This window comes from Chiloscyllium punctatum, chromosome 17 (assembly GCF_047496795.1).
Source record: "Chiloscyllium punctatum isolate Juve2018m chromosome 17, sChiPun1.3, whole genome shotgun sequence".
Classification (NCBI taxonomy): Eukaryota; Metazoa; Chordata; class Chondrichthyes; order Orectolobiformes; family Hemiscylliidae; genus Chiloscyllium; species Chiloscyllium punctatum.
In genome coordinates, this window is record NC_092755.1 from 91,313,327 (window position 1) to 91,339,535 (window position 26,209).

Here is a 26,209-nt window from a genome sequence, read left to right on the forward strand (position 1 = left end):
GTGTCCATTCTCTGATTGGCTGCGGCTTTCTCGGTGCTCAGCGTTTGGCTGGAGCTGCGGCCCCGGCGCTGATACGTTGGGGTGTGGTCTGATTGACAGGGGATCTCGCATCCCGATTGGTGGATGGCGACAGCAGCGCCGCCATTTGACTGGCTGGGCTGTGAACTAGGCACCGCCTCCTGTGGGCGGTACTTTGATCGCGAGCTGCTGGATGGGATAGTTATGTTTGTGGTGTTTGATATCAATGTCAATAGTTGCACAAAATTTACTTCTCTTTCACCGACAGTAGAATGAAATGAACGTCAGAAAATGCTGGAACTACGCAGCCGCTTATGAAGCTTCCAGGTAATGGACCCTTCTTCATCAGAACAAAAATCAAGTGAAGCGATTGCATCTGTAATATAGTCTGATAAAAGAACAAGTTAAGAGAATGTATGAGTGTAGCTGCTTCGTAAATGTTAAAGGTGTTGTATGTGATATGGTATGTAACCCCGCTGGCTTTAACACCCACTGAATATCAAACAAGGCTCCCCACAGCGGGCGTGCTGTCCTGCCAACTATGCTTTCCTTCAATCTATCCTTGTGGGTGCAGAAGGATCCCAAGACACTACTGTACTTTGAAGAAGAAAGCGTGGGAATTCCGTGGCAAATATTTATCACTCAACAAACATCACTTAAAAGCAAAGCCGTGTGGATGTTGGATACCTGAAGTAAAATGAGAAAGTGTTGGATAAACTCAACTGGTCTAGCAGCTTCTGTGGAGACAGACCTAATGTTCTGAGTCAGAGCTATGTTCAGAACTTCCTTAAAAGAGGATTATTTGGTTATTGATGTTTGCACGTGCTTTCTGTGTATGCATATGTGTGTGCATTCTACATTACAAAGGTAACTACTTCAAAAGTGCTTTGGGACAACCTGAAAGGTAATACATAAATGTAGGTCTGCTGGGTTTTTAAAAGATTCCCTACCAAACACCCCAATAGTAGTGCCAAAATCAGAAATTGTGTCACAGCCCATGAGGGATGGATAATAAATGTGGCTGCTGGAATTAAAAACAATCTGTTTATGTATTTTTTATGAATGTTGGATTGTGGAATATTTTATTGATCTTTTTCAAGACTTCTGTAACAATTTCATTGCTATATTTAATTTTGATTTTAACAATTGAATGAAATAAAATTTCTCTCTTTTAGCGTTCATTTCACAATGGCAAACAAGACGTTGATAATATCGGCTCCAGGGAAGGTGATATTGCATGGAGAACATGCTGTGGTTCATGGAAAGGTAAGCGTGCATTTAACTGAAAGAAAGACAGTTTACATTCTGTACATAAAAGAGAGACACTCTGGCTGGGGGTGGTGGGGGAGAGTAATCTATTTAATTAGGTTTGATTTCAATCTTTTGAACACATGAATAAGTATAGATGGTGCCAAAAAATGCAATGGCAGTTACAGATGGCAAAATAATTTGTCCATGAAATTGCTAATTAATAGTGAGAATAAGCAATTGACATTATCGTCTGTTAAATGGGTTGAATTTTCACATTTATGTTGTATATATCACCAAATTTAGATAACAAATGCATCTTATTATAACAGCAACTAGTTAGTTCCTAAGTAACTCTGGTACTTTGACTTCCTAATGGACCTATCCAGCTGTTAATCACTGTCTAAAGAAAAACTTTCTGATGGCTTGTCAGGAAGTACCAAGTACAACACTCTACTATCTGAAACTGTTCTTTTTAATGTAGTAATTCTGAGAACTAACCTGAATTGTGTAGCTTCTGGTGAGTAGACGTTTGGAGGACCTAATGTCCTTTCCTTATGCCATCTACATGAGGTGAATCAAGATGTGATATGTAGGACTTCTAGCCTTGATATTTGTAAGTAGAGGATTAAAGCATTTGGGCTGAATTTAATTTAGAAACATCTCTGTAAAGTCTTTGTAATTTGACCCTCTGGCAGCAGGGATCATTCTCATTACTCATATATGCATTGACCTGGTGTCCAGGAACATTGTCACTGATGGATGGTGGCCACATGCTCTGTGCAAGACTCCACACGTGTTAGAGATTTTAATTTGACAACATAACCCAACCTACATTATTTATTGGCATCGATAAGCAATGAATCAACTAACACTTTAAGATCCATTTCACCCCACCCTTAGCGAAATTCTACCCTATGAGGGATAATGTATGCCATCAGTTTAAGGATGGCTCCTCAATCGAGTCTACCATGCTCTGCTATGTCACACCTGAGACTGTGATTCCTTGTCATTTTATATCTGAACAATTTGGAGGTCTCACAACACAAACCTTTAGGGTGCACTATAAATTTTTTTTGCACACATACTAATTAACCCAGCTAGTCTTTGGTTCTTCCATTCAATTAGTTGCCTGTCTATTCTGTAAGAAGGGCTCATGCCCAAAACGTCGATTCTTCTGCTCCTTGGATGCTGCCTGACCTGCTGCACTTTTCCAGCAACACATTTTCAGCTCTGATCTCCAGCATCTGCAGTCCTCACTTTCTCCTGTTTATACTGTAATCTGTGTTCAACCTTTGACAACTGATTTTAGTTTATATAGGAGGATTGTGAGGTATTTTGTGAAAGCCAGAGGCCATGTACAGCTCATACTATAGCTTGGTTAAAAGTAAAGATAAAGTACTGGAGAAACTCAGTGGGCCAGGCAGCATTTCAGTTGAGCACTCAGATCCTGTACGGACCAACTGGTGGAGGTATTTACTGACATCTTCAACCTCTCCCCAGTACAAGCTGAAGTCCCCACCTTCTTAAAAAAGTCCACCATCATCCTGGTACTCAAGAAAGCACACACAACATGCCTGATGACTACATGCCCAATGGCTCTCATCTTCATAATCATGAAGTGCTTCGAGAGGCTGGTCATGGTCCACATCAACACCAGTCTCCCAGCCTGTCTCAATCTCTACAAATTTCCTACTGATGAAACAGATCTACAGCAGACAGCATATCCCTAGAACATCTGGACAATAAGTACACCTGGATCAGATTCTTGCTCATTGACTATAGCTCTGTCTTCAACAATATTCCCCAGACTAATCTCAAGACTCTGAGACCTTGGTTTTGGCTCTGCCCTCTGCAACTGGATCATCTGCTTTCTGACTCACATACCGCAATCAGTGAAGAGAGGTAACTGCACCTCCTTCACAAAAGCACTTAATTCTGGAGACCCCCCCAAGGATGAGTCCTCAGCCCCCTACTGTACTCCCTGTACACCCATGACTTTGTTGCCGAATTCCAAGTGCTATCTACAAGTTCACTGACAACACTGCCAAAGTAGGATGGATATCTAACAATGACAAGTCAAAATATGGAAGGAAGCTAGAGAGCTTAATGACTTGGTGCATTCTCTCTCTCTCTCTCGACATCAGTAAAACTAAAGAACTGATCATTGACTTCAGAAAGAAAGGAAGAGAACACTCCTTCATCTACATTAATAGAACTGAGGTTGAGAGGGTGGACAGCGTCAGGTTTTTCGGAATGATGATAACCGACAACTTATTCTGAACGTCCCTTGTAAATGTGACGGTCAAGAAGGCACAACAACTCCTTTTCCTCAGGTGATTCAGGAATCTTGGCATATCCATGAGGACCCTCACCAGCTTCTACTGACACACCATTGAGAGTATACTGTCCAGGTGCATAACGGCCCAGGATAGCAACTGCTCTGCCCAGGACCATAAGTAACTACAGAAGGTTGTGTGGACAGCCCAGACCTTCACTGAATCCAACCTTCCATGCATGGTCTCCGTTTAAGTGGCTCCTGTTGCTGCGGAAAGGCTGCCAACATCACCAAAGACCCACTGCACCCCAGTAATGATCTCCTACAAACTCTTCAGTTAATCAGGCAGGAGGTATAGAAGCTTGAACACATGCACCAGAAGGTTCAGGAGCAGCTTCTTCCCATCTGTTACTAGACTGATGAATGGACTCTCTTATCTCAAATAATGTTGATCTTGCTAATGTCGATCTCCCCTAGCGCACACCCTGTGTAACATAACCTTTGCCTTTTGTCCAAGTTTGTTTTTTTAAACAACCTCTGATCTGTACATCCTTGCTTACTATGATGTGTCTGTACTACAAGAAAATAAAGCTTTTCACTGTACTTTGGTACACGTGACAATCAATCAATCAAAAATCTTTGAAGTCAGGAACAGATATAATGTTGAAGACCATAGGGACAACCTACTTTGTTTTCTTCCCTTCGTACTATTGTAACCTTGCTCCCTTTGTGATTAGTTTTCAGTTTGAATTTTCATTTGATTTATTTGTTGATTTAATTCAGTTTTGCGTAAAATGTCATAGAGGCAGGTGAAATGGTAATTCTTCAACAATGGCAAATAATTTGTTCAATTGTAATCACTCCCCTATATTCAATTTTTATTAATGATCTATAGTGTGAGAGGGATTTTTTCTTTCCATTTCTTGTTCCCTTGGCAAAATTTGGGTGTTAAGGCAAATGTCAATCAGCCAATTAAAAACTAAATGTTTTTGTTTGGTATCATTATTATAGCAGACAGAAATCACTTGTCAACACTGATTTTCTTATGCACTTGGAATGCTGAGATAAATGTATTGTTTTTGAAATTATGGTACTAATGCTAAATATTTTTTGTATTTGTAGGTGGCTCTTGCAGTCAGCTTAAACTTGAAAACATATCTCCGACTGCAACCATGTCCTGATCAAAAAGTGCAATTAAACTTACCAAATATTAACGTCCATCTTAGTTGGAAACCTGCTGCCCTCCAGTTTCTGCAGTCAGCAATTGATGGTAAGATGCACACAAATGAACAAAATTATAATTAATAAAGGACGTTGTACTTGGAACTTTTTTTAGAGACATTAATTCATAAGAATATTAGCATAAAAGATGGTACAGCCAATAGAAGGGTACAGGGAAGTGGTAATAAAAAGTGAAATATTGGGAAATTGGCAACATTCAAACATGGTAAAAACAATGACTGCAGATGCTGGAAACCAGATTCTGGATTAGTGGTGCTGGAAGAGCACAGCAGTTCAGACAGCATCCAAGTAGCTTCGACATCGACGTTTCGGGCAAAAGCCCTTCATCAGGAATAAAGGCAGTGAGCCTGAAGCGTGGACCTGGGAGTTGCAGTGGGAGAGGGACTCCCTGAGATTCTTGTAGAGAGAGGAGGAAAACTTCTTCAAGGCAGGCATCCTTGCAAGAGGATTCGCAGTAGGGTTAAAATCAATGAGGTAATGCTCTACAAGAATCTCAGGGAGTCCCTCTCCCACTGCAACTCCCAGGTCCACGCTTCAGGCTCACTGCCTTTATTCCTGATGAAGGGCTTTTGCCCGAAACGTCGATTTCAAAGTTATTTGGATGCTGCCTGAACTGCTGTGCTCTTCCAGCACCACTTATCCAGAACATTCAAACATGATTTAAACCTAACATTCTGGAATAAGGATTTGTATTAATCTCGGTGATATTGCAGTTTTGCGTGGTTCACCAGAAATCTCAAATGTACTGTTCAGGGCATAGATGGAGATATTGTTTGTTCGTATCAGTACCTGGAAGATGCCTATTTCTGCCTGCATGTGATTAATAGACAAAGGGGTATTTTTGTCTGTTTCTCATAGGAGTAGATGGAGCTGGAGTAAGTGATTTCAGTTTTTTGAGCCTGGTCTTTCATAGCTGAACTAGTTTTTGTTTCAACTTTCTTGTCAATCTAAAATCTATCTGACTCCACCTTGAATAAAATTAATGACCCAGCCTCCATTGTTTCCTGAGAAAGAGAATTCCACAAAATAATGACATCTGAAAGAAAAATAGCTACCCTCATTTCCTTAAAAGGGAGACCTGTTATTTCCTCAGATCACTCTGATTCCTCTGTATCACCAAGTTCTGCAATCTCTCTCCATTTAAACAGAAGACTGGTTTTCTGCTGTTCCTGGCAAACTGGACAAGTTCACATTTCCCCATATTATGCTCCATCTACCAAATTTTAGCCTACATACTTGACCTTTCTATATTCCTTTACAGAGTCTCTTCCTATTGATAACTGACTTTCCTATCTATCTTGGTGTTACCAGTAAGTCTAGCCATTGTATATTCACTCCCTTCATCCAAGCTTTTGAATATAGATTGTAAATATTTTTTTGAATAATAATTAAGTTCCAATACAGTTCAAGTTTATAGCACGTGGAAGATAAATCCCTACAATTCTTATTTTGGCTCAGAGCCTAAAGTCATGCAACAAAAAGTCTTTCAGTCAACTTGCACAATTCGGGATCACTCTGTTTGATAAATAGATGCAAAGATAAATCAGAGCAATAGCAGGAGAAAGCTCTCAGACTGCTCAAGCTTGGTTACATTGAATACCCTGAAGTAACTTCAGTTGGCCTCTGTTAAGGCAGATGTCTGATTAAATCATGCTACTGCGCAGGTTCTTCCATAATACTAAATACTGGATAGCATGCCCTAATTGAGTGTGCAATTTGGTTGAGCTCCAATAATATCCATGTAGAACCCTATGGCCCTACATCATGCCTCTGCCAACCTTGCTCCAAGTTCTTTACGGTCAAATGTAATTAGGATCTCCTATTGGGAGGGAGATGACAAGTTAAAATTTTGCAAGCACAGATTTGTTCATTGTTAGGTTTGGAGACTCTAACTTGGCAACTCTTCCACATGAGCTTGACATCCAGCTGTTTTTTTCTCCCAGGAAAAAATATTTACAGAAAAAGTACTTTGTGGGATATTCTCCTCCACTTACTGATCCAAGGGGATATATTTGCTGCTAGTACATTTTAGAAAATCCAACACGTACTGACTTTTTCATGTAAGTTTCTGTTAAGAGCAATGAGTTCCTGCTGGAAGTGGTTTAAAGAAGTCTGTCACACAAAGTATTTGGTCAAATGGTTGGCTTGATTACAAAGGGATTTGGAACGTGTTTCTATATAGCAAGTGCTATGGAAATACAAGTTGTTGCCACATTTTAATTGTTCATTCAGTTACTTTGTATGCGGAGATCTTGAATGTCAACTAATTGCATATGTGATGCTAATGTAAGAGATCAGTTGTGGAAAAGTGATTATTTGAAACTTTATAACTTCTAGATTTAACTTCTGTTTTGTTAACGTTAAACTACAGTTGATAATTAATCTAGACAATCTTTTGATAAATCAAAGGATGAAATATATGCAATGTGTTGCTTTTGGTTTGTTCCTTTAAAAACAAGTGGCAGAGGTGCAAAATGGGTTGTGTCTGACTTCCCATTGATTCTTCTTTAATAATAATAATAATAATAATATAATATTATTATTATTATTCACTTTCTTTTAGTGACTGACGTGCTGACCCCAAAGGCTCCAAACCAGGAACAAATGGATCAATTGAGACGGTTTGCAGGAATTCCAGAAGGCTCGACAGATACAGAGAGCCTCAGTATCCTCTGCTTCCTTTACCTTTATGGTGCTATCTCCACCAGAAATGGGTATTAGATTTTTCTATCCACTAAGTTTACTGCAGTATGAATGATACAATTCAACTTGGCACAGAATTTGATGGTGGAAGGTGTCAGATTGGTGTCACTATTGCAAAGGCTTAACAATGTTTATGGATTACATCTTATAGGTGCTGCATAATACACGTAATTCCTTAGTAGTACAGAACTTAAGCATTGCTAAAAGGAGGCATGAGGTCAATGCTTTGTGTCTTGTATTCATCAGGATTAGGACACAAGAAACTAGACTTGGAAAATACGTTTGGTTTGCATTGGGTTTGAGTTTAGGCAGATATAACTGTAACCTAAAAAATAAGAAAAAGATGGATGAGAACATAGGTCAGTGTCATAGAGGTAAAAATAATGCGCACTCGATACAGATTATTGAAGTAATAATAAATTATCTCACAAACATAAACGATTTAAGGTTATTAAGAGTAACTGAAACATGCATTCCGAGATTGAGGTAGATAATATTCTGGAGTGTAATGTGTTTAGAAATATGAAAAGAAAGAGAGTGGGAAATGATGCAGGTGTGTTTCCAAGAAACAACAAATTCAGTAGCAAAAATTAGATCACTAATAAAGGGATCCATACAGAACTTGTACAGTGTTTCATTTCAGGTGTATGATATCAAAAAGACATAGGACCGTTTAAGTGTTTGTCAAAAGATGGATAGGGTTAATAATCAAGGTTTTTTTTCCCCAGGGTCATGAATAGGATAAATAGACAAAGTCTTTTCTCTGGGGTGGGGGGAGTCCAGACAAGAGACCATACGTTTTAAAGTGAGAGGGGAAAGATTTAAAAGAGACCTAAGGGGCACTTTTTCATGCAAAAGGTGATGTGTGTATGGAATGAGTTGCCAGAGGAAGTAGTGGAGGGTAGGACAATTACATTTAAAAGGCATCTAAGTGGGAATATAGAGTCATAGAGATGTACAGCACAGAAACAGACCCTTCAGTCCAACCTGTCCATACTGACCAGATATCCCAACCCAACCTAGCCCCACCTGCCAGCACCTAGCCCATATCCCTCTTAACCCTTCCTATTCATATACCCATCTAAATGTCTCTTAAATGTTGCAATTGTATTAGCCACCACCACTTCCTCTAGCAACTCATTCTATACACGTACCACCCTCTGAATGAAAAAGTTGTCCCTTAGATCTCTTTTATATCTTTCCCCTCTCACCCTAAACCTATGCCCTCTGTTCTGGACTCCCCACCCCAGGGAAAAGACTTTGTCTATTTATCCTATCCATGTCCCTCATGATTTTATAAACCTTTATATGGTCACCCTTTTCAGTCTCCAACGCTCCAGGGAAAACAGCCCTGGTCTGTTCAGCCTCTCCCTAAAGTTCAAATCCTTCAATCCTGGCAACATCCTTGTAAATCTTTTCTAAACCCTTTCAAGTTTCACAACATCTTTCCAAAAGGAAGGAGATCAGAATTGCACACAATATTCCAACAGTGGCCTAATGAATGTCATGTACAGCTGCAACATGACCTCCCAACTCTTGTACTCAATACTCTGACCAATAAAGGAAAGCATACCAAACGCCTTCTTTACTATCCTATCTACCTGCACCTTCACTTTCAAGGAGCTATGAACCATATGAATAGAAGGTTTAGAGGAATATAGGTCACAAACTGGCAAATGGGACTAGATTAATTTTGGATATCTTGGTTGAGATGGACAAGTTGGACCAAAGGGTCTGTTTCCATGCTGTGCATCTCTATGACGCTAAGTGAAGAAAATTACAAATCTAATGTGAAAATATGCACCTTGCAGCAATCAAAATGCTGAAATGACATTGTGTTGTTTTTATCTTTTTAAATGGTAGGCAGATGCCAAACATGGACATTCTGATTTGGTCTGAACTTCCAATAGGAGCTGGCTTGGGATCTAGTGCTGCATATTGTGTATGTCTGGCAACAGCTCTTTTATCAGCCAGTGGGGCCATTACCTGGCCAGTTCCACAGGAGTACAACAGTACCAGGCAAGCAAAGATACCTCCTGAGGTTCTATAACCTGTCCTATAATTAGACATATAAATTATCCAGTCAAAGAAAAGGAGGAGAGCTGTAAATCTGAAATTATTGATTTCAAACAGAAAATTTTGACTGGTTTATCTGTTACTGTATTGAGTTGGGCTCGGTATGTTTATTGGTGGGATTCTCTAGCAATTTAGTAACTGGTATCTGTGATGTAGAAAGTTGGTTTGCAATATAGAATGATGCCAACAGTGTGGGTTTGATTCCCACACCAGCTTACAACGAAGGATTCTCTTTCCAACCTCCACCATCCACCGCCCCCCCCCCCCCCCCCACCTTACCTGAGCAGTGGTGACCCTCAGACTAAACCACAATTAATCATCTCTCTCTCTAATGAGAAAGCAGCCCAATGGTCTGGTAAGTCTGAAGTGACCTTCATGTGTTCACCTGATTCTGTAAAGTTGAAAATATCAAATTGTTCAACCAAACTGACTGCTATCTGGTGCTGAGCATGTGACATTGAGTGTAGTTAAACAGAAATACTTCTTCTTTTTGCCAAGGATGAGAAAAAGATTTATTTAGAGGTGTAATGCAATACCCTGCCTGTTGGAGTATCTTGAAGCATTGCACTTAGCATCCCAATCAGCTGCACCTATTTTGACAGAAAGATGCTATTCAGCCTGTCATTTACGTGCTGACAATTTACCTCATTCCCTATCCGATTAGGCCATGGCAAGGAAAATGTAGATTCCTAAACCGCTGGTGATCTGGAAGCTTTAATCAATAAAAATTAATTAATCTTTTTTGGGTTAATTGTTCATTTGCCAAGGAGGAGCCAGTTAACATAGTGGGTACAAATTGCAGCAGATCTAAAAAAAATTAGATTTCAGCAAGATTAGGAGGACGTAGTGTAATAAATTGTATTGCAGTGTGAAAGATAATATAGTTATAGCATGTATTTATTTATTTATTGTGAAAATACATGGAGGAAAAAAGGAGGAGATATAATGAACCATTACAATTAAACATTGTAAAATAAAGCCATGTTCTGGTAGTATTTCATTAGAAATATTATTCTTGCTGCTGATCAATGTTTCGATGCATTTATTTTTCTCTTTACTGACAAACAGGTGGAGTGAAGATGAACTGGAGCTGATTAACAAATGGGCATTTCAAGGAGAGAAATTGATCCATGGAAATCCATCTGGTGTGGATAATGCTGTGGGAACATGGGGTAACATTTATTTATTGTATTAAAATCAGGATATTTTAGTGGGATTCAATGTGCTGTCGTTCTCTTAAGGAGAAAGAAACGTCAGGAGATGTTGATAAATAAAGTGGGAGGGGAAGAGGGCTTGTATGGGCTATTAGCAATGTACAGTCCAAATGGCTTGTTCATTTAAGTTTTATAACAAATTAAAATGTAACTTTTCTCTGGAAAGTACTAGTAACAGAAAGAGTTGTTGATTGACTGTGTAACATACTGATGTTTGATTTGGAAATGGTGGAATTGCAATGCTGATATTGTGAATCATGCCACAAGGTGGCATCCTCACTGCAGCAGTTTAGATTTCACATTCATGTAATTACTCCTGCCCATATCTGGAAAGCAGGTCCTGCTAGCAATATTTAATGAGAAGGGACAGAATGGATTGGAAATATGTGTTGAATAATTTTGTAAGAAAATACCCACGATGATGCATCAGAACTCGCTTAGAGTCATAAAGTCATAGTGATGTACAGCATGGAAACAGACTCTTCAATCCAACTCGTCCATGCTGACCAGATATCCTAAATTAGTCTAGTCCCATTTGCAAGTACTTGGCCCAAATCCCTCTAAACCCTTCCTATTCATATACCCATCCATTTGCCTTTTTAAATACTGTAATTGTACCAGCCTCTGACAGCTCATTCTATACACATACCACCTTCTGTGTTAAAAGTTGCCCTTTAGGCCCCTTTTATATCTTTCCCCTCTCTCCCTAAACCTATGCCCTCTAGTTCTGCACGCCCAATCCCAGGGAAAAGACCTTGTCTATTTACCCTATCCATGCCACTCATGGTTTTATAAACCTCTATAAGGTCACCCCTCAGCCTCCGATGCTCGAGGGAAAACAGACCCAGTCTATTCAGCCTCTCCTAATAGCTCAAACCCTGGCAACATGTTTTTAAATCTTTTCTGAGCCCTTTCAAGTTTCACAGTATCCTTCCGATATGCTGTTGCATTGTTTTAGAACTTTAAATTAACTTGGTTTGAAAGAGGAAGGAAGTCAAATCCAAAATTAATGTTTCAATGATTTCAAACAGCCTGGACACTAGAGGAATAAGACAAGAGTTCTGAGGCTCTGAAAGAAAAAATTCAAAGAGAAGTATCCAATTGATTTAAAGATGGTGGGGAGAGCAGCAACAAAGAAGAATGTTGAACAATGTGTTGTTGTTTAGAAGGAAAACCAAGTAAACCAATGTCTAATTTCCCAAAATAGTTTTGAGATAATTGTTTTGCACAATTTAGCTAAATCCATGTAATGGGAATTTACTTTCAGTGTTAAAGAACTGGTTTGTAGTCTTTCTCACTTGATATATCTATTTCATCTGGTAAACATCACAAGTGAATCAGAGAGTTAACAATGTAAATCACACACTGTCTTATTATTGGACAAAGTCTTTGCCTAGAAAACCATTTTATTATTCATTGTGACAGGAGTGCACTTTGTACTTTTCACCCAGCACATCAACTAGTTCATGCATTTATTGATCAATATTTCTGCTGAGTGTTTACTTAATTATGTAATACCACATTAGATCTCAATATTAACCACATCATCTCCACTGTGATAGTTGAAATGGTGAGAACTTTAAAACTTTGCTGCAGTAGGTTAAGAAATGTGCAATTGTTGAGGGGTGTGACATTTTCTTACTTTGTTGAAAGGAGGCTACCACAACACAGTTGGGAGCCTGATTTACACTTAACAACAGGGCTTGGGGAAAGACAGCAATAAAATGAGGTGGTAATTGCTGGCTATAGCTGTTTAGTGTTTTTATTAGAGCAAACTGAGTAATCCTATCCACCATCCAGGATGGCTTTGATCATGGCCCTAACCCCTCCCCATAATCATCAGTCTGTATAAAATCTTATTGTTAAATGTGTAGGAAGCATTCTCCGAACTGTATCCATCTATTGGAATTAGAGCTCCACTTCACTCATGGCTTCACTTTCAAATATTTACCTCTGTAATGTTGGGTTTTATGACAGCATAGCTGAGGAAAAACAAAGGCATGCTGTTGGTAGCTTTTGTGTTCTGCACCTTTCAAGACAGAATCACAAGGATGCCAAATCTCATAGAGAACAAAACTTATGCTGTGTGAGAATAGGGTGCTGATTGACTGGCAGGTAGACTCTAGTTGGTAGAGGCTTTGACAAGGGTAATTGCATCATGGAACAGTTAACCCAAAACTCTTAATTAAATTCAAATTCAGTAAGTCCATAAGACTACAAGACATAAGAGTACAAATTAGGGTATCCAGCCCATCGAGTCTGCTTTGCCATTCAATCATGGCTGATAAATTTCTCAACCCTATTCTCCCTCTTTCACCTCGATTTCCTCTACAATCAAGAACCTATCAATCTCCGTCTTAAATATACTCATTGACCAGGCCTCCACAGCCTTCTGTGGCAATGAATTCCATAGATTCATCACACTCTGGCTAAAGAAATTTCTCCTTGTCCCTTTTCTAAAAGGTCTTCCCTTTACTCTAAGGCTGTGCCCTCAGGTCCTTGTCTCTCCTACCAATGGAAACATCTTCCCAAGGTCTACTCTTTCCAGGCCATTCAGTATTCTGTAAGTTTGAATTAGATCACCCCTCATCCTTCTAAAGTCCATAAAGCCAGAGTCGGGAGTGTAGTGCTAGAAAAGCACAGCAGGTCAGGCAGGAGCAGGAGAATCTACGTTTTGGCATATGCCCTTCATCAGGGCTTCCTGATTAAGCCAAAATTCCCAGATAATTTTCTTTCTGTTCATATCCTTATGGTCAGCATTGGATCATGTCTCCGTATTAACATGAAGGAAGTGGGTTACTGAGGATCAGATCTGGCACTTTTGTCAAAATGGCTATTTGCTGTATAAACCAATTGATTGATTGGGATTGTCAGTTTAAGGAAATCCAAGTTCAACTGAGTGTATTTTCTGCAGAGATGTGAGAAGCATAGCGAAGACGTGTATGTACTTTTAATGTCAATCAATGTTTCCAATCTTTTTAATGTTTTTATTTGCTATTTTGCTTTAGGGGGAATTCTGAGATACCACGCAGGTAAAATTGTTCCTTTATACAGGTACCTATTTTCAGCTACTGATTCCAGTAATGTTAGAGCTATTTTCTAAAATGTATTACAGCTTTTAACAACCCTGTGGTGCATTGAAGTGTACTGTTTGTGTGAAAAATTAACTATTCAGTAATTAATATTGAATTATTATTGAACTTGGCTAATATTAAATATTGAAAAATAATTAAATATTTTCATGATGTTGATTATATGGTAATTTATCACATTTCCAATGCAGCAATAACTTTTAATACATTTAAAACAAGGGATATTGACACTAATGACTGTCCCAGTTTTGGCATGAATTATTTCTGTCTGTTGATCCAATTAATTTAATCCCATTTACTTCAAGGTTTGAGGACATAATTTTTTTTGTCAAAAAGACTAAAGTAAAATGGTAACATTCAGATATTGTCTTTGTTACATTTTCATATTTATGATCATCTGCATATGTTTCTCAACATGATCTCTACATTTGGCTTTTAGTCTTAAAGCTAAGAGAATATATGTCAAAAATTCCAAGGCTTGGAAGTTGCTTTGGAACCAAAAATCCGATCATCTGGATGGCCTGGACAAGAGGGACAATTTAAATTCACTACCACTCTTTTGAATTTGGCCAAAGTTGCAGCTTCAAAGGCATATCAGGGAGTCACTTGTTTGCTGCAAGCCAGGTTCAATCATATCATAAATACTCTGCTCCAGTTTAGTTGCTTTTCCATTGTGTTGAAGTAAATAGCAGAAGAACCAGGCTAATCTACTTCAAATTTGCAAGCACCCTGCTTCATATGCAAATAAAGTTCTATTTCTGTATTTAAATGGTGCTACAAGAGATAAAGGTTCTTTTTTGCCAACTCTTTGTTGCAGTACAGGAAACATATTGAAGGGAATGAGGAAGAGCTGTGAAGAGGTGCAGAATCCAAGTTGAGTTTGATCCCTGCTTTGGCATTTTTTTTAAACCGCAACAATGAATTATTTGTAATTTTTAACTTCTGTTTATTGATCACTATCAACTAGTGTCTTATCTGACAGTATATTCCTCCTCAAGATAGGATTCTGGTTCACTTGAGAAAATGAGCATAAAATCATAAGATATAGGTCCAGGATTAGGCCATTTGGCCCATTGCGTCTGCTTTGCCATTTGATCACAGCTGTTATTTTTCTCGGTGTTTCTCTGATATGAATCTATCTACTGCTATAGTAAATACACTCAATGACTTGGCCTCTACAGCCTTCTGCAGCAATGAGTTCCACAGATTCCACATTCTGGCTGAAGAAATTCCTCCTCCTCTCCGTTTTAAAGGGTCATCTCTTCATTCTGAGGCTGTGCCTTCAGGGCCTAATCTGTCCTACTGGAGGAAACATGCATTGTGGCATTAAAGTGTTTGCAGTTCTTATCATTACTTTGTGATTGCTTCAGAATATTAATTGTTACTATGGGATAAACTGCTAAATACAGGTGATATCATCAAAGAAAAGAGATTTTTGACTTCCTTGGGTCAGGAGTCTGTAATTATTCTCCACATTCAATCTCCAAAAGTAAGTAAACCAAAGTATAATGACACAATTTCAAGAAACAAACTCCTAAATCAACAAATGCAGGAAAATGATACAGAAATGTTGATACAGAAATCTTTAACTCCTTCAGTCCTCTGGAAGAATTTTTGAGACTTGCAATAAAGTTTAAGAAGTTCCATTATACAATTCGATTACTTTCAATTAGTAACAATGACATTTTAATCTGATTTGTTTTCCGTTCTAAATGGACAAGCTATTAAATACAGCACACACACTCTCACTCTGCTGGAAAAGCTCAGCTGGTCTGGTAACATCTGGAGGGAAACAAGAGTTTAATGTTTCAAATCAAGTGAGCCTTTTCCAGCAATTTCTGTTTTTGTTTCTGATTTACAGCATCCACATTTCTTTCAGTTTTTATAAGCTGTCAAATGCTTCTTATTCTGATGTTGTCATAAGTGGGGAGAATAAATGTCATACGTTCAATTATTTCTATTTGTTTAACTTTATCTTTCCACTTTGTTTCAGGGTCCCCACCCTCCGGATACTACTTACTAACACAAAGGTGCCAAGAAGTACGAAAGTACTAGTAGCAGGAGTGAAAGATAAACTTAATAAGGTTTGGATTTTTTTTAATGATCTCTGTGTGGATAGAACTGAATTATCTCTTGATTTCAGATAGTGAAATTTTAAAAATGTGTTTGGTACTATTACTTTATGTACCTGGTATGATATTTTTCTTTCGCACAAGGTTGCTTAGCTCAGTTGACTGGATGGCTAGTTTCTGATGCAGTGACAACAACAATACTGATTCAGTTCCTCTTCCAGCTGAGGTCACTATAAAGGCTACACCTTCTCAACCTTGCCCCTTACTTGAGGTGTGGTGACCCCCAGATTAAACTGACCACCTCTCATTCGTGAGAGAGAGCAGTCCATCCGCTGGGATCATGGTGGCTTTCATTGTTTCAATCTTAGTGTGTCCTTAGCATTCCATCTAGATTTCAGCTGGCCCAAAGGAAATGGATTTTGATTGTCTCAACACCGTTCATATTCAATATAGTTTCAGAATGCAAAACTATGTTTGTATCAGTTGGTAAAAAGTTATTGGTCTTTCAAATCACAAAATGGCAGGTGTGGGAAACAAAAATATCAAGATGCAGTAAAGGGAATTTCTCAAGTTAAGTCTGTGGAATGTTGTTACGACAGAACAGGATAGAATCTAATATTCTGATAAGGTGCTATGCTCCCCCTTTGGAGAATCTCTACTATATCTACAGAGTCACGTCAGTATGATTAATTGCCAACCATCTAACTAGATGGGTGCAACTGCAAAGACTACATGCATGATTAAGCAGCCTAGTTGAGCAACAATTGCTACTGTCCCCAACAAATACTTGTGCTATCTGCACAATGCCACGGAGTTAATTACCAAGGTTAAGTAATTAGCAACTCCTGGCCCCTTGGCTTTTATTAGCTAGAAGCAATACAATCCTTGGAGAATAACATCTCCAAGTTCCTGTTCAAATCTGAGACCACACCACTTCAATACGTTGCTTTTCTTTCATGGTCATTGATGAGAATTCTCTGACAAATACACTATGGAAGCCCCATGAGCAGATATGCTGCACAAGGTGAAAGAGCAGAGTTGTCATCCTCTTAAAGCAACAAAGGATGAGCAATGTAAATTGTTTCTGTCATTTTTTTTAAGTCTGTTGTCGGATGCAGATTTCACTGGGAAGGCTAGCATTTGATGCCTTTCCCTAATCACGTTTTGAGAAGGTGATGATGAGTTGTTGCAGTACTCTTTGACTTGCTCTAGCTCCTCTTTACAATGCTGCAGCTTGTTAGATCATTTCGGAGCCTGATTAAAAGTCAACCAGTGTGGATTCAGACTAGGTGAGGTCTCCTAAAGGGACATTAGTGAACCAATGGAATTTTGTGACAAAGTGTGATAGCTTTGTGGTCACTATTACTGTGTAATTGCATTTAAATTCTACTAGTTGTTATCGTGGAATTTGAACCTATGTCCTCTGAGTATTTGCCTAGACCGCAGGATTACTCGCATAGTGGCATTACCACAAAACCATAGTCTTCACGTAAAGAACACATTTTAAGAACACTAATGTTACTCCCCTTGAGCACAGAATACACATTCAAAGTGGGGAAAAAATTGGTGACTGGACTTATGAAAATTTTTCTTGTGTATTGAAAGTTTATACAGGAGATCTGTGGTGTGCTTTGCTATTCTTTAAGCTACTTGTCATATGTGAATAACAGAGAATAGTGAATCAACCTCCAGTGAATTTTCTTTTTTTCTTTTTTAGCTACCAAGCATAATAAAACCTGTCCTGGATTCAATAGATGCTATTTCATGCGAGTGTGAACGTGTTCTGGCTGCGATAGCATCTAGCAATGCCATAGATGAGAACTATTCAATCCTGGAGGTGAATTTTATACATCAGTTCTCCTTGTACTTTACTGCATTTGTATTTAGTCTGGTCAAATTATAATTTCAAACAGTGCAGTTAACAACTTTTGGAAGAATGTCATATGTTTGATAACTTGCATCTACTTGACGCAAAATGATCTGTATATGGTGTTGGAGTAGCTTAGAGTTTGACAGTACTTTGTGACAGCACCTTAACCTCTGCTGGCAATTCTTATCTTAAAGCCGTGTTCTAGAGTTCTGAGGGTAAGAACTGAGAGAACAATTCTGAAGCATCATGGCTCCTCCGAACTGCCCTGAAAACTTTTCAGTCTCTGGGTTTTCTGAACTAAATTCAATCTTTAATTATTTTGACCCAATACAAGGTAATAGCGATCAATGTTTACTCTACCCATTTTAAACCACAAGTGGTAAATGTTTTTTCCAATAGTACACCAGGATGTGGCAGCCTATTTGCTTTTTGTCACCTACTGGCTTAAGTCACTGTTCCAGAAGGAATCTCTGACCTTACCTTTTTTTTTTAAAAGAAAACCACTTTCACAGAAATATACCACTGAAATCAAAACTCTTAAAAATCATATTAATATACATGTATAAATCACATGCAAGGGTTTTGAGTACCTAATAAAGTTAATTCTCTTACCATACCAAAAAGGACTGAACTAGGGGCTTTTGTAGCTCAATTAGTAGTGTTCCTATCCCTCGACCAAGAAATCCGGATTCAAGTCCCAATTGTTCCAGAGATGTGTCATAAAATCTCTGAACAGGTTGATTATAAAAATAAACTTTTTTTAAAAAAAAGGAATTGAAAGGGTTTAGAGGGATATGAGCCAAGTGCTGGCAAATGGGTCTAGATTAGGCTAGGATATCTGGTCAGCGTGGATGAGTTGGACCAAAGGGTCTGTTTCCGTGTTGTACATCTGTGACTGAAGTCAATTATGGTACCTTTGGAACTACTTGTACCAGCTATCAAGACCAGCTAATGCAGCACAAAGCTGGAATTGATCTTGTATGTCTATGTGGCCCAGCTGTATTTTATCTTCACCATCGAATTATAGGCAGAACAAATTTTGACGATTGAGTAACTGGTCACTAGAAAAATGTCATCTTATCTATTCAGTGGTAATGATCTTCTTGCCAAACTTATTTTCTGTGCTGATTTCAGGAACTTATTGACATCAACCAACACCACCTGAATGTTATTGGAGTGGGCCATTCATCGCTGGACAGATTGTGTCAGATAACTGCAACATATGGTCTACACAGCAAACTGACCGGTGCAGGAGGTGGTGGATGTGGCTTAACACTGCTTCGACCAGGTACAATGAGTGCATGCTTGGTTGGGTAAATCATTTTCAATGATTTATCTTTTTTGCACTTCTAGCAAACAGAAACAATTGTTTGTTAGCAAATGAGCTACAAGGTTGAAGCTGTACCACACACTAAGTACAAGAACTTCATTTTGACTCTGCTAAAAAGACAGAAATAAACAGGAAAAAAAAACAGAAATTGCTAAAAAGCTCTGCAGACTTGGCAGCATCTGTGGAGAGAAATCAAGAGTTAACGTTCAGCTTGAGTGACCCTTCCTCAGAACGGAGGACGGTTCACTCGATCCAAAACATTAACTCTAATTTCTCTTCATAATTCTGCCAGACCTGTTGAGTTTTTCCAGCAATTTCTATTTTAGTTTCTGATTTCCAGCATCTGCAGTTCTTTCTGTTTTTATATAGTAATAACCAGGCTGTGTGCGAATAGGAAAGTTCCTCCTCCCTTGGATCTACTTGGTTTTGTCTTTTTAACCCGAGTGATGTCATGCATTGTGGCTCCTTGCGCCCCCGTCTGGGTTTCCTGATAAATTGTTATGTTATTGTGCATTTTCGTGCTCTGTTGGAGTTCATTGCTGAGGAAAGTGAAGAAACTGTAAAAATATGCATTATTTCACAGGAGAGTGACCCATAGCTATTTACAGTCAATTAAAGGTGGAGTCACTGTCTACTATTTAAAACACAGCAACCAATTTGGACAAGGCAAGTTCCCACAAACAGCTAGGGTAAGATCACCTATTTGTGAAGTTATTTTGAAAGATAGGTATTGACCAGAACATGTTAAAACACACCTGATTATCCTCAAAATAGTACTTCAGTTCACAGACAGGCCTTCAGTTCAACATCTCATCTGAAAGACAGCACCTCTGATTTGCACAGCAGTCCTTCAGTACTGGCACTAGATTGCCATGCTCGACTTAGTGTTCGTATCCCTGGAGTTGACCTCGAACCTTCTGACTTGACAGTAGAAAGGCAACATGGACTGTAACCTATAAGCTGCACAGCTTCTTAGCTGTTCCACACATGCCGATTGGTGTCAGTGCACCGGTTCATTGTGGCACTTTTGGAAGTCGATGCCACACACTGCCTCGACAGACTCACTACAAATATTGAAATACTTAAAATATAGATTGTCCGTCTGATTAGAGACTGATATCTCTTACAAATGGCGAATGTGGGTTATAACCCATGCAGTAATAATGAATTTGTTTAGCATGCTTACCTGCCTCCATGTATTTTATGCAATAGATGATGTTTGGAGTCATGTATTTGGCAAGGAGATATCTTCTCAGTTCCTGTTCATTTCAGTATTAGGTGTAAAACACCCTAAGTTTATTTCTGAGCTTGTAGCTGATTGGTGGAAAACAAATTTCCATGCAATAATGTGAGTTTAATGCAATATTGTAATTTAGCCACCAGATGTCAGTGTGATTCATTTAATTGTATTACTAACCTGATAGACATTGTCAATTTGACAGAGGTGAAAGTGCTGCAGGGTGAGCTGATTCATTTTATTATGCAGTAGACTGCACCAGTCCCACTCCTGTTAGCTCTTTCTGATGTTCTTTTGCGTAAGTGAACAACCCATAAAAATAGAGCAATTCCCACAGGAAGAGTAAAGCTTAATTGCCTTCAATTGATATAATCATGGACCCAAGTTGTTTCAGCTCCCTATTTAGTTCTCTTACTTTCAGACTTCATTCCTCTTAAAGATATTATCCTGCCATGTTATCAGCATCTATTATCTTTAAGTAACTGTATAACTGTAAGTATTTGAAAAACCTGTTTAATCTATTACCTAAACACAATTGAAATCACAGAAGTACAGCAATTTATCTATTTTTAACGAGGGTAAGATGGTTATACTTTTGGGTTCAGTCAACGTTCATCATTTTGGTGTTCTTAACAACATTAGGATTAAAAATACCTGACCTATTTACTCAATCACTTCTATAGAATATGATTCAGTACTTTTGTCACAATTTCTGTTATAAAGTAACTTATCCTTTTTTTTGTGCTTATGCACATTTACAAAATCTCTCCTCACTCTAGTCACTGGCCAATAGTTCTCCATTATTACTGATATAATAAAGGATGGGTTAATTGAACACTCATGCTGTTGTATGAGAACACCTTGTTTAACCTTCAGTTTGGGTACGTAATGACCTGTCACTTAGAATTCTGTAGTTCCATAGAATGAACCTCGTTGGAGGGGGCCAAAATGAAAACAATGTAGTTACTTCCTTCCTTTAAATAAGGACAACCTGTACTCCATCTGCAGTTTACCCAGAGCCCTGCAGAACTGAAGCATGACCTCTCTCTACTTTACTTTTAGTATTGAATTCCCCTCACAAATCATAACATTTTATTAGCTTTCCTAGCTACTTGCTGTACCTACCTTCCAGTTATTAGTGATTCCTGCAGTAGGACATGCAGGTGCCTTTGCATCTCTGAACTCTGTAACCTGTCACCATTTAGATAACAACATAATCTTTTACTCCTCCTGCAAAAATGGACAATTTCATATTTTCTGAACATGATACTGCATTTGCTTAGTCTTTGACCAATCACTTAACTTACATCTTTTTGTAGTTATATTTTCTCTTCGTAACTTACTTTGCCACACTTCTTTGTATCATCAGGAAATTTGGCAAATGTATTTTTGGTCCTCTCATCCACGTCGTTGATATAAATTGTAAACAGTTGTCGCTCCAGCACAGATTTCTTTGCATTCTACTTGTTAGATCTAGTCAACCTGACAATGATCCATTTATGCCTACTCTTTGTATCCCATTAGCTTAGTGATCTGTTATCCTCAACGTCTTTTGACTCTTGAGTAGTCATCTTTGACATGGTACCTTGTCAAATGCTTCCTGGAAATCTAAGTACAGCACATCCACAGATTCCACTTTGTCCATGCTGTCTGTTACTTCCTTAATGAACCCCGGTAAATTAGACAAACAGAACCATGTTCACTCTGCCTGATTAATTTCCCTGTGGCAAATGTTAAGTTAACTTGCTTACATGAATTCTAATAATTCCCTAGTATTCAGTTTTTAAACAACTGGAATTACTTTGAAACCAGTAAATTCTTCTGAATTGTTTTTGTTGGAGTGTAGTAGTCAGTATTAACACGAATTATTTTTAAAAAGATATTTTTGTGTGTAGTTGCGTTTCTTTAGAATCATAATCCCTGCAATATGGAAACAGACCATTCAGACCAACGAGCCCACACTGACCTGTAACCCTGCACTTTCCATGACTAATCCTCATAGCCTGCACATCCCTAGACACTCTGGGGCAATTTAGCATGGCCAGTTGACCTAACCTGCACATCTCTGGACTGTGGAAGGAAACTGGAGCATCCAGAGGAAACCCATGCAGACATGGGAAGAATGTGCACAATCCACACAGACAGTCACATGTGGGTGGAATCAAAACCGGCTCCCTGTGAGGCAGCAGAACTAACCACTGATTCGCCGCTGTCTGTTTGCATGATGGTGGCATCTTGATTAATTTCGATTTATGCTTGCTTTTGATTACTAAAAATCTCATTCTTGAAATGTCCGAATGCTTGCCTGTCTGTGACAGGCCCCACTAGCCAATGAATAAATGTTGGCCTATGGTCTGCAGTGTGAATAGAGTCTTGTTAACATGGAGAAGGCGGTAGAGTAGGATGTGAGTAAGGACAGATAAGCTATGTCACCTGCTGGTTGGAAAGTGGAGCTTCAGTGTATGCCAGGAAGTGTCAGCAATCAGTTATGTGCCGTGAGCAGCCTGTGGTTGGGGCCAGTATATCATTAAAGCTTTTCTTCAAGGGAAGTTTTTTAAAGACCAATAGACAGGAGCAACTAGCAGGTACTCAGCATGGTGAATTATTCAAACCACAGGATCTCCAATTTGAGTGGGCTGGCTTCCTATAAAATATTATTTTAGTACAAAGGATCAAAGAAACTCATTTACACTGGATTTAACTTGCACTTAGTACCTTGATGTTTTATGCTGGTTTGGCCAATTTTGGGTAAATTGCACTGAAAGACCAATGCAACTGAACTCCTCTGTCTCAGTTTTTTACTTTACAGAGGTGGGGAGTATGTGAGTATATTGCTGCAGGTTTGTATTGTAGCTGTTAGAGTTATTGTAAATGTAGCTGAAACCTCCCTTCATGAACCATATTATAAGATTAACTCTGTATTTCAATTTGGTCTGTTCTGTTCATTTTGCTTTTCAGATACAAGTCATTCTGTGGTGGAAGCAGCAACACAGGCTTTAAAAGACTTTGGGTATGATTGCTGGGAAACAGTTATTGGTGGTTCGGGTGTGTCCCTGCATTCTCCATTCTCCTTGCCCAAGGACATATTTCAGATTCTGTGCAATGCGAAGAATTGTCAATGAAGAGATTTGGATACCTAGTACTGTCATGGTAATCATTTGTAATCCGTCTTGTCATTCTTCCTGGGAGTTAATCACTCATCTTAGAATCCCTACAATGTAGAAACAGACCAGTCGGCCCAACAAAGCTACGCTGACCCTCTGAAGAGTAACCCACACAAATCCATCCCCTTACCCTTCTTCTGTACATTTACTCCTGATGAATGCACCTAACCTGTACATCCCTAAACACTATAGGCAATTTAGCATGGCCAGTTCATCTAATCTGCACATCTTTGCATTGTGGGAGGAAACTGGAGCACCCAGAGGAAACCCATGCAGACACAGGAAGAATGTGCAAACTCCACACAGAGTTGCTTGAGGCTGGGTCCCTAGCGCTGTGAGGCAGCAGTACTAACCACTGAGCCACTGTGATGCCTTACATCTTGCACCTGTTCTCCTCCATATCTTCCTGCACCTGATGAAAATGCAGTCCAGTGGAAGTTTATGCTATTTACTTCTGTACATGTAACATTGTTAAATCTTTTACATTATACAGGACTGCTTATTTCCTGACTGAAGCACAAAGCTGATCACTAAATCCCTGAAAGAGAAAACATTTACCAGTCCAAATGGCGGACATTCAAACTGCTGTACTTGGCTGAATAATACTACAGTGGAAAGGGTTGGCACACCAGATGTACTCTGTAATGGCAACTTTTTAGAATTTGAACAATAAATTGTGCAAAGTGAGAATTTAAAGACACTTTAATAACCAATGTGTGTTGGCCCAAATCTTCCCATTAGCATTGAAACAGGTGCATTTGACATTGGTCTATGAGAAAATAGCACACTTATTTTGTTACATTTCAAAGAGTCAGACTTCCGATGCACATCGTGAAGAATTCCCTCATCGCAGGAATCCATGCAGAGACCGAGGAAGAGGATTGACATATGTCTCCTTGTTAAGGTACTAGCTGCAGTGTAATAAATTTTAAAGATACAGTCTGAATGTCTGTGAATTGGTGGTCATGAATTGTCTCAAGTCTCCATTCCTGATGAAGGGCTTTTGCCCGAAACATCAATTTTCCTGCTCCTCGAATGCTGCCTGACTGGCTGTGCTTTTCCAGCACCACACTCTTGGCTCAAGTCTCCAACTCCTATCAGCTAGAGATTCGTACATGGCCCCAAGAGCAGTGGAATTGCTCGCAGGCAACTACCACAGAGGTCTGCACCTCAGCACTTCCACCTCAGTATGCTTCTCAGTTGCATGTCAAGTCCCGGACGATTTCGCCTTGAAAATTGAAGTGGATAACTTTTTGAAGTATTGTGAAAGGTTACTGGAAAAATATGATCTAAAAACATACAAGTGTTAGGTGTAGTGCCTTACATTGTTTATTCATTATATTGATCAAGCAGTATCAATTTTTACATCCCAAAGAAGAAATTATCACTGGATTATTGTGACTTCTTCCTGCCATACTGGCATGAATGCATCTATCGAGGTTAACTTTCACATACGTTTTCATTGAGTTTCAGAGAAGAGTAATGGTGAATATTTTAGAGTGTACGATACAGGAAAATGCAGCAGTATCTCTCTATTGATCTTGCAATCCACTTCTTTCTCCCAAAGACTTCAATTACTTAGTTTTTGGGAGTGGAAGTGACTCATCGTGAGAAATTGTGATAGAATGGAGCATTATAGTCTGGTGTATTAACAGCAAATCAAGGAAATCTTTGGAACTGGCCCTACTTTTTCGTTTTTCCTTTGGAAGGTATTGCTTTGTGCTGTTATTTCATGGTTACTGTCCACTTGACAGGTCGTGTATGCACTTTGACAGTGAACGTTTGCATAGACAAGTAATTTAACTATCAGTGGAGAAGGGAGAAACTTGAGCCAAGTCTGAAGTTAGTTTCTGTGCATCCTAAAAATACTGGGGCCAGATATGAGATCTCAATCACAATAGCTTTCAAATTGATTGGCTGACATTAATAAAGTCAGCTAATCTAGATATTTGACTGTTCCTGATTTTGTTTAATAAAAATCGAGTGTGTTGCATACCAAACTACAGTTCCTGATTCCTCATTGAAAACAAACTATTCACATGTTTCTATTGTAGGTTGTTAATCATGTATTTTAAGAAACTTTAGACCCCATTGCCTTTGTATTCTGTTGGCAGCAACATATCAGCATTTTGTAAGGGATTTTGAAAATTACAGTCGCCCAAGCTGAGATTAGCTAGCTCAACGTAAATGAGGAATTAAAACTGGAAGCTTACTTACATACAGGATGTACATTTACCAAGGCACAGGCTCCTCTCTTTAACCTTGAAATTAGTGATAGGACACACGATCCTTACCATAAATGGCTGACTAAACATTTCCAGCCTTTAGAAACACTGCCTGAATTGAATAATGAAAGAGTTTTGATGATGTATCCTATTTGTAAGGATAAACCTTTTTCTTTAAGTATGGGAGACCTGTCCCTGCAATCATATCTTTCTGATGTTCCTGATTTCATTGTTAAATATCACCTGTAAAATCATTGCACCTAGCTTAATTCAAAAAATTTGGCAACTAATTATTTAAAAGATTCTTAAATCTGAAGCCAGAAATTTGTGAGCAGTTCCAATTGATGAGAGGTTCACAGTTAAGTTGCAGTTACACGGAATTGTCTATTTTAATTATATCCTATTGGAAATACTTGAATAAAGATGCTAAAGTTTACTAT

General features: G+C 38.7%; 1 protein-coding gene across 3 annotated transcripts; it reads left to right on the forward strand.

The window, feature by feature from the left end:
- Window positions 1-187: 187 nt before the first annotated feature.
- On the forward strand, window positions 188-26,205 carry mvk (mevalonate kinase). Of its 3 annotated transcripts, none has more exons than XM_072587892.1 (12): window positions 188-345; window positions 1,194-1,284; window positions 4,667-4,814; window positions 7,350-7,500; window positions 9,353-9,508; window positions 10,634-10,737; window positions 13,788-13,833; window positions 15,865-15,955; window positions 17,661-17,780; window positions 18,948-19,101; window positions 23,339-23,530; window positions 24,038-26,205. In XM_072587892.1, the coding sequence occupies exons 1-11, from the start codon at window positions 296-298 to the stop codon at window positions 23,500-23,502; spliced, it is 1,275 nt and encodes a 424-aa protein (XP_072443993.1). In that variant the 5' UTR covers window positions 188-295; the 3' UTR covers window positions 23,503-23,530; window positions 24,038-26,205. The 3 variants fall into 3 exon arrangements, with proteins under 3 accessions (XP_072443993.1, XP_072443994.1, XP_072443995.1); XM_072587893.1 differs by having other exon boundaries at window positions 23,339-23,390; XM_072587894.1 differs by lacking the exon at window positions 9,353-9,508.
- Window positions 26,206-26,209: the final 4 nt, after the last annotated feature.

Coding starts and splice junctions, on each gene's coding strand:
- mvk (XM_072587892.1), top strand. CDS start 296: ATGAACGTCAGAAAATGCTGGAACTACGCAGCCGCTTATGAAGCTTCC. Junction 346..1,193: donor GCCGCTTATGAAGCTTCCAG/GTAATGGACCCT, acceptor TCTCTCTTTTAG/CGTTCATTTCACAATGGCAA. Junction 7,501..9,352: donor GCTATCTCCACCAGAAATGG/GTATTAGATTTT, acceptor TTTAAATGGTAG/GCAGATGCCAAACATGGACA.